Below are 9,233 nucleotides of genomic sequence, written 5' to 3' on the forward strand. Positions count from 1 at the left end.
CTCTTCCAAGAGGTCAACACCAAAATCAAACTCATGATTACCTGCAGGCAGGGATTGGGAAAATCTGTACCTGATGTAGGCTACATTGAAATAAAAATAAAAACCATAATGTGTGTGTCCCAATGTGTTGTGCCACCTGAATGTGTGTTTCTGTGTGTTTGTGTGTGCGGGTGTATGTGTGTGCATGTGTGTGTGTGTGTGTGTCTGAAGCACTTTAATAAATGGATTTTCTAAGACTCCCTTTGCATTGACAATTAAATAGTAATGCAGGGTTAGAAAGAGCACTCACCATACACGGCACAATGGACTCCTAATTTATTGAGAATATCTACCATATGCTTTCCCTTTGTGATTGTGCTAAGCAGGGAAGGGTTCAGGCAGTCACCGCTGAAAGCCACCAAGGGATTCAGACACTGGAATTCTTTTAGAGCAGTGGCAAACCTTAAAAAATAAATACAAATAAATAAAAAAAAAACAAGATTTTGAGGAACATTCAAGAAATGTTGAATGAGACTCAAGGGTTAGGAAAATCTAGGACTGCCCAGTGCCCAGGCCTTTTAGTGTGGCCTAATGTTAGCCACATAAAACAGAAAATTCTCACATTGATAAAGATAAAGTAGAAAGTTGGAAAGCTCCAGGCCTAATTATGGATAATCTATTTTTAATTCTGCAGGAGACAAATGGAGCACAGCCTAAAGCCGGGTGATGTTACATTAACCTGGTGGAGACAGGGCCCGTTTGTCTGCCCAAAGTTACCTTGCTGCCCCTCCAACAGGATCTTCTGTTCTCGCCTCTATTTCGTACACATCGTTGAAATGTAAAATTGTAAGCACTAGTTCTGGTTCTCTATACGGTTTAGTTACACTTTCACTTAAAGGATCTTGCGACATTTCACCGTTGTTAGCTAGTTATCTAACGTTAAATGTGAAACTTTGTGAGTGTCTTGTTCTTCCGTGCCAGAACTCGTCGCCTTGGAAACGTGTCCGTCACCAAGCAGCGTAAAGTCCAAACCGGCACAAAAATAAAACGATTTTGTTTTAGGCTACTCCAACCATTACGAAAAAATATGCATGTCACATATTAAGCCTGCTTCAATTAGTCAATACTTTTTGAGATGGGCAGATAGGCCTGTGTTTCAGAATGTACAAAAGCTGTCTAAAGATGAAATTAATTAGTCATTAATAATTTGTTAGAAATATATTTTGAGGATCCAATTTAGGCTAGGCTAGGCTATATTATATTTCGGAGGGGGGGAGGGGGGTCGTCCCAAGTAAAATAATCTGGATTTTCACCTTGATAAGAAAAGCGTTAAGAAAAAGAGCTGTAGCCTAGTAATACTAGCCTATAATAAATTCTAGGATAGTCTATTCAAGTTTGATAACAACACTTTCAAATATCATGCAGCCACTTAGCCTATTCAAAACATGATAGGCCTACCATAGAAAATCCTATAGTAATATCATATATAGGAGATCAAAAATTACCATAATGTAGACTACCATAAGGTCACTGTGAACTCACTACTGAGGACCACTCACACACATAAGTCGCTATTGGAATAGGCTTTTATATGAATATTAGAGAGATCCCATAGGAAATTAAAAAGTAGGGTAGGGTCACTATAAAGTCACTATTGAGTACCACAACCACACTTTAAATCCCAATAGGAATATTATAATATTATAGAGATACCACGGGGCATAAAAAGAAACACCAGCAGGTACGGTAGAGTCACGTTAAACTCATTATTGAATACCTCAGGTGCACTATCAGCCCCTATAGGAATATTAAAGGAATATTATTGTGATTTTTCGTTGTGGGGGGACAAGACCGCCCCTGCATCGATAGACCTAGGCTATTTTTGTCGTATAGCCCCTGTGGGCAATAACTTAACCCAGAATTTCACACGTTTAAAAAAGTGTAGCTCCTATACTGCTCGGGGCGGGGGTCTGACTTGACGGGTCCTATTAGTATTCCCGTCCTATGGGTGCGCAGTGTTGCCAGCCACCGAGCCACGTCAGGCCTGTAGCAACTGCTCGTCTTCTCCTGCCTCGCCAAGGTTAGATATAGGCCTAGTCGATTGGAAACACTCGAAGAAAAAGACCTTGGGAACAAAATCAGCACCGCGATAACCAGGAATAAGTTTTTTGGGAATTCGTTTTTCTCCTGTCTAGAGATGCGCTAAGTGTAAATGCTGTGAAATCGTCTATACGGTGACATTGGCAACGTTATTTCATCTCTATAGGGAGGGAGTGCAGCTAAGAAAAGAGCGTTATCAGCCGTCTTATTGGTGCTTAATGGAAACGCGCAATCATAAAAAATGGTTGCATTTGGTGAATATCCGTGAATGCGATCGTCTCCTTCCGACATCGGTGCGTCAGAGAAGACACCTCAGCTAGCTGGAGTCTGGGTTGGGTGCGAAGTCTTCACCGTACACCGTCTGCTGCTGGAGTGAAGGTGACTTGCGCCCCGTCGCAGTCAAGGCAATGCGGAGAGGAGTCGCAGGCGCTCATCCGGTACTTCTCCTGCGCTCTGAGGCTCGTCTGCGAAAAGATTTGCTCCCTCTCCCACAGTAGAGACAGAGGAGCGCAACGTGAGAGATAGACGGAGCAATAACAATAATTGGGAGATTCAACCCAGGCTGTAGTTGTCGAAGGTGAATTGAGCGTGAACGGGGGAGAGAATAAGGTGAATAATAAGGTACGGGGCGATAAGGCAGGAAGACAGAGGTGGTGGAGTTTGAGGGGGTAAAATAGACAAAACAAAACCGTTCTGTATTAGGGCTGTTTTATTAGTGGATGTGTATGCATGAGTTCTGCACCGAATGGGCGCAAAAACCGCCCCAGATCCGCCGGGAACATCTTCCAGATCGGCAAGCCTCCTTACCGAGACCCGGAGAGGAGGGAGAGCACCGAAAGTACCCGCAAAGCCCAGCGCGCCGTGGCCGACTGCAGAATGGTAGGTTTGCGACACGTCGATGCCTGCATGGTGCCTCTGATGAGGAGTGCTCTGTTATTCTCCCACCCTTTCTTTGTTCTAGGACGATCGACTATCCCGTGCATGCATGATACACAGGCGAGAGCTGTTAATAGCTGCAAAAAAACCCACCGTAACCCGGACTGGGAGCCTAAAAATAGCTATATGCATTTGCATTGCTTTGTTGGCAGTGAAGCCAAACAGATCGTCTCTTCGTGCGGATTGTGTGATTTGCATTTGGAGTGCTGAAAGCTGCTAATACTGATTTGGGGTAATGTCAAAATTGGTTAAATTACAGAATTGTCTGCGGAGCTTTGTGCGATGACACAGATGCCCTCTGTTTTGACAGATGCTGGCAGAAATCATATGTAGGCAATACTTCACCCGTTCATACATCAGTGAACGTCACTGAGCCTCAGACTCCATACAGGAGGACATGCTGGAGTTGCACAAAATGAACGAGATGTGTGTCCCAATCGCAAGCTTCGAGGCTGTGCAAACAACCAAACTTAGCATAATGGGCCCTCATCAATGAAAAATCGATTCATTCAGCATGTCCTCTGACTATGCGGGCTATCGTAATGGCAGCGCTTTTTGCATTACGGTTGATTTCTGATCATATGCTTCTCTCAGAGATCAATGTGCTTTTGTGAGTGCATATGTGCAAGGTTGCAGTTCATACAGTAGTTTTGTTAAAGCTTGCCATCATGCACCTGCAGTGGCACACATTTGTCTCTACTGTGAAACCTGAAAATCTGGATAATAGGCAGGACGTAGTGCTGCTCAGCATTTTCTTCTTGCTGCTCTGGGTTGACACGTTTTCATGTTGACAACTCAATATGCTATAGGCTATAGGCTATTCTACTGCAATGCCCAGTTCTCATTGATGAAATGTGGTAAGAAGCCATGTTCAAGCAAAAGTTGGCTGTTGCATTTGTGTCTTCCTTCACTGACTCTTAGGCCATTTCAGGATGAACCTCATTTTGGGTAATTTTATCATTTCATTATAACACAGATCGTCCAAGAATTCAATACGCTTGTGGCCCTGTACCGTGAGCTGGTCATCTCCATTGGCGAAATCACTGTCGACTGTCCTTCTCTACGGGCCGAAATGCTCAAGACCCGAACTAAAGGCTGCGAAATGGCGAGAGCGGCACATCAGAGTCTCTCCTTGATATCGGGGTGAGTAGGCAAGACGCTGTCCAAGGTGCTGGAAGATATAATCCGCCTGGCGCTAGCCATGGTGCTGAAAGTGTGAACCGCCCCAAAGTGGCCAAATGGGGAAGCCAACGTCAAGTTTGTGTCTCTCTGCAAAACTGCTGTGCCAAGAGTCGTAAAGCAGCTAATTTTATGAACGTAGGCTTATTTATGAGCATTTCCACTTTAGGAACATTTATACTTTACTCCACTACATTTCAAAGTTGTCTACTCCATTACTTACAGTTAGTGGGTTTGGGTGGGAAAGAGTTTGGAATACAGAGCATGTCATCAAATTGTAAATATGCTATTTCAAATTGCCATCAGGACAACTTTAGAGGAAGCAATCAGAACAACTTGACTGGACCACTTCCCATTAGCTGAGCCTCAAACCATAATGCATCAAGAGTGGGATGCTTTCCAAGACTAAAACATGAGAGCATTATAATGACTCTTGCACTGTATCTTTTAATGCATAGGGAAGGCGGTTGTGTGTGTGTGTGTGTGTGTGTGTGTGTGTGTGTGGGTGGGTGGGGGGGTACTATGTGCTGGTCATTTACAGAAGTCTAGGATTTTTCAAGCCCTATAAGCATTAAGCTCATTAGGTTCATATTTTTTTCTTTTATCAAAACAAAATGATACTATAATGACACAAAAACCCATAAGGATTACATTTCATGTCATTGTCACTGTCACTGTTTGCTGAATCAGAAAAGGTTGCCATGCTACAGTATATTGCAGTAAGTAGGTTTTCATAAAGCGTTGGTTAAAAGCTATGATACACAAATGGCATGGTCATTGACTTGGCCTGCAGTTGCCACTGAGCACAACATCTACTCTGCATCAGTGCCAGTGGAAGAAGGGCAAAGTGAAGCTTGGGATTTGAAGGCCCTCAATGAGGCCAAGATGTCAGCTGACTTGGCACCCCCAAAACTTGCTTTAAATAACAATCAGACAGACTGAAGACAGAGGACAGAGATCTGGCGAACGTCTGCAGCCAAAGGCAAGGCACTACTGAAACAAAACAAGATCAGGTTTACTCTAGCTATTAATAATATCCATATTCTGACATGCAGATACATAAACAGTTTGTTGCTGATCTATTGAGTGATTGAATGCACTCCCATTGACTATTAGCATTACGATACATTGTTTGCGATGTTTCCTCACATATTTTTCTTTACAATAATGAGTCAGTAAACGTGTAAAGCTGTGCTCTACCTTGCTGTGTAACCTATTCCTTCAACAATAATTAATGATTTAGCCACTTGCTATGTCCTTTAAGTGATTTCAGAATGCGTATCCTTCACTGTCTGTTACATGCATGACAAAATCTTTCCATCTCATGTAGGGAGGTTGCAAGCCACATGTGCGTGACAGACCGCTCTCACATACAGTTAGCCAGGAAACATGCCTCGCACATGTTTCCTGTCATGGCAAGGCATGAATCATACAGCATGCACCGAACAGCAGCAAACTCATCTCGGCTGCTTTTCATAACGAGGCTTTAATAATGCCTTATTTGAATCTGAGGAGAATCACTGCACTTTATCGTACAGACCTTTTATGCTCTGCGCTATTCTTTTCCTGATATATGGCTTGTAATTATACAATTAGATGCAATTATACAAGTCTCTCTTTAAGACACTAGAGTACTGCCCATTATTGTTCTGTACTTGAATTTCCTGCCTCTTGCTGTAGAAATATAGCTGTTGCGGTAGCTTTAGAAGGAGCTCTAAGTTCGCACTGATAACAGCATCAACATCATTGTCATAATCATCACCACCACATACTCTAAACCCTCTTCTCTAAAAGCTCTCCAGGCCATTTCCATGTCTGTCTCCACTACCAGAGAGACACAGAGCTTGAATTAGGCAGCACAGATCATTCCCCTTTAATCAAATAAATCCAGTGTGTCTGAATGGGTTGAGTGATGCGGGGCCGCTCCAATGTGCCAGAGGAAAGCTGATAAGCAGAGTGGCATTGATGACAGCTGTGCTTTAGCAACAGTAACAGGCAGCACTGTGACAAAACAACCACGATGGGGAAGGCAAAGCTTGTTGTCGGAGGAGGAAAAAACGCAACGGCGCGATTTGTGTGAGAAATATTTGTACCAGGTGCAAGTTTCTCGCCTTTCATCTCTGTCACTTTCCCTTGTGATATCACACCCGCTGAAAATCACCAGCTTTAGTTTCCCCTTGAACACCAGGATTTATGTGGCTGTGTCTCATAGAAGCTAGTGATCTAGACCTGGGTAAATAGAAATATTCAAATGGGGTTTGATATTTGAACTTCTTTAATACATTTGATTTATACGTTCTCAGACGCAGCCTCAAATATGGACACACTGCTTGCAAAGTCACATAAATCAAGCAAAATCCATTCAGTGGGTATTTTGTCCTTGTCTGCTGGTGACATAAAGTAACAGAGACAATCTGGAGGATCAGGCTCTGCTCTGATTTACTCATCACATGTAATCTCCACAGCTTATCTCTCCTCTTAAAGTTTCCTTTTGGCAGAGTTTTTGTATTTTTTAATATGTGTCAGAGTTCATAAACAATCAGCTTCTGACATTACCTGCCAGTATTAAGGGTTTTTAGTTATTGTCTATGGTTACTGATAATGTTACTATAATCACAAACGGACAAAACCGCTTCAATATTACCTGGGCTGCATTGTTCATATTTTTTAGAAGTTAGCGACATTGATGGTTGACTGTTTGTGAACTCACATAGAGTGTGTGTGCTAAAAGGTGAAAATCCTCTACAAAAATGATCTGTTGCTTCAATCATTATCTTGCCTCAAATCTCAAATAATCATCTTCCAACACATACTCAAGCGTTTGTAATGCAACCTATAAGCCACAGGATTGGTTTCCTAAACATGAGAAAATCAAACAGTTAGACAGAGAATATATACGATGGAGGTCACATCCACTGAAAAACATAACACTTTGCGGTTTAGAACCAGACCTTAATCTACATCCGTAGAGTTGGACATGTATCCTGGCCAGTAACCTCCCTGTGTTCCCACTGTGTGCTGTTGCAGGCCAGAAGATGGGGAGATCCACCCTGAGATCTGCAGGCTCTTCATCCAGCTGCAGTGCTGTCTGGAGATGTACATCACTGAGATGCTCAAATCTGTCTGCTTGCTGGGATCCCTGCAGCTCCACAGGAAAGGTACTGTACTGTCTCAACCGTGGCTTTTAACTTAATATGCTATGGTGTGTGTGCGTGTGTGTATGCCAGTGTGGATATATTAGGGATGGGACAATGTATCAAAATTCAATGTATCGCAATACAAAAATGTGACAATACGTATCCGGGGGCAGAAAAATGGATCACAATATTATTCTGCTGTAGTAATCACAAATGAGACAGCTTGCCCATCACAATTTCACAAGCAAAATTATATAATTTGCACTTTGTAATGAAATTTTTAAATTGTTTACATTCTAGCAACTCGGTACCATCGGTAGAAAGATTTGTGGCTCAGAAATAAACATAATTCTGTAGAGTTATACTTTGTTGTCATTGAAGTTTTATTTATTACATCGTATTGTGGTTGTATTGAATCGTGAACCCCAAATCGTACCATGAGATTAGCATATCGTCCCATCACTAGTATATACGCTTTGTTTCTCTTTTTGTTTGCTGTTTTACTACCTTTGTAATGTAAAGTGCTTTGAGTTGATTGATTTATTAATTAATTGAAAGGAAACAACCAGGCAAACTTGTCAGAAAACAACACTTTTGCAGATTTCAAAACATGTGCATAGACATGATAATTATTCGTAGAAACCTTTTTACCATGTCTTTTATGATGATACCACCAGCAGACTGTTCAACAAAGTCTGAATATATGCACACAAATATAAACCAGGACCTGTATGCATAAAGAAAGCCTCTTAGGTGAAGTTCATAATGGTCATGTGATTGTCAAGTGATTGTAGATCAGTCCTATTCTTATCTCTGTGTGAACCTGTGAGACGTGTATTCCTCTTCTTAATAATAATAGTGTTTTATGCATATGGGGAGAGATTTTTATTGTAAGCCCGGCTGCTGTGTGTGTGTTCTAGGTAAGGAGTGCGGGCCTCCCAGGATTGACAGTAAGACGGAGGAGAGCTCAGACATCCCCATCCTTGAGGACACCTCTTCCTCCCCCACTGACTGTCCTCAGCTCTGCTGGCTGGTGGCCACCGACATAGAAAACATAGAAAAGTGGGTACAGAGGTGAAAGTGTGTGTGTGCATGTATGTATTTGTTGGTCCATAATGGTACATAAAGGTACATAATGGTTGCATTTTCACTGTTCTAGGCTTCTAGGCTGAGACTGTTTTGAAAACTAACTAAATATTTCACATACTGGGATGGCATCCAATCGTCAACAGAATGCAGAGAGTACTTTTGTTGAGCAGAGTATATCACTTCAGGTGTTAAGATTAGTTCATAATAATAGTTTTTTTTGCCACAACAGTTGCAGTCATATGGAGTTTTAAGATGCTGTAAGAATGAGGTCAATGAGTATGTGCTAAAATTCTGGGTCTGTGTGTGTGTGTGTGTGTGTGTGTGTGTGTGTGTGTGTGCATGTGAAAAAAGACAAAATTATAGATGCTAGATAAACTACATAAAAGCCTGGATTTGTGTTTTGGCAGGGATATGAGGGAGATGAAGAACCTTCTCAGTAAACTCAGGGAGACGATGCCTTTACCACTGAAGAACCAAGGTCGGACCCCCCCCCCCCCCACACACACACACACACACACATACACACAACCACACATATCCTCCCCCCTCCCCCACGGAGCAGTAACACTTTCAGAGTCTTTTATATGTAATATCTTGAGAAGACCCATGCGGATAAAAACTGATACAAAGCAAAATATTGTATTTGATTTGAAACTGCAAACCTTTCAAGAAAACCTGAATTTCTGACTTGGCACTCATCTCTGTGTATTCTTGCGCCCAGATGACAGCAGCTTGCTGAACCTGACTCCCTACCCACTGGTCCGACAGAGGAAGAGGCGGTTCTTTGGGCTCTGTTGCCTGGTAACCAGCTAA

General features: G+C 42.3%; 1 protein-coding gene across 1 annotated transcript; it reads left to right on the forward strand.

The window, feature by feature from the left end:
- Positions 1-2,808: 2,808 nt before the first annotated feature.
- On the forward strand, positions 2,809-9,233 carry rgs7bpa (regulator of G protein signaling 7 binding protein a). Its single transcript, XM_071545610.1, has 6 exons — positions 2,809-2,958; positions 3,992-4,158; positions 7,222-7,352; positions 8,252-8,393; positions 8,828-8,898; positions 9,142-9,233. Exons 1-6 carry the CDS (start codon positions 2,809-2,811, stop codon positions 9,231-9,233), a joined length of 753 nt encoding a protein of 250 aa, XP_071401711.1.

The sequence above is a fragment of the Centroberyx affinis genome, unplaced genomic scaffold (assembly GCF_046629955.1).
Source record: "Centroberyx affinis isolate AG114_WGS23_722 - 3 ecotype Tasmania unplaced genomic scaffold, CSIRO-AGI_Caff_v1 ptg004984l_1, whole genome shotgun sequence".
NCBI classification, from domain to species: domain Eukaryota; kingdom Metazoa; phylum Chordata; class Actinopteri; order Beryciformes; family Berycidae; genus Centroberyx; species Centroberyx affinis.

Bases quoted from the DNA above. Each gene is read 5' to 3' on its own strand.
- rgs7bpa (XM_071545610.1), top strand. From the start codon at position 2,809: ATGAGTTCTGCACCGAATGGGCGCAAAAACCGCCCCAGATCCGCCGGG. The intron at 7,353-8,251 runs GTACTGTACTGT...TGTGTGTTCTAG, and splicing joins CCTGCAGCTCCACAGGAAAG to GTAAGGAGTGCGGGCCTCCC. The intron at 8,394-8,827 runs GTGGGTACAGAG...GTGTTTTGGCAG, and splicing joins GACATAGAAAACATAGAAAA to GGATATGAGGGAGATGAAGA.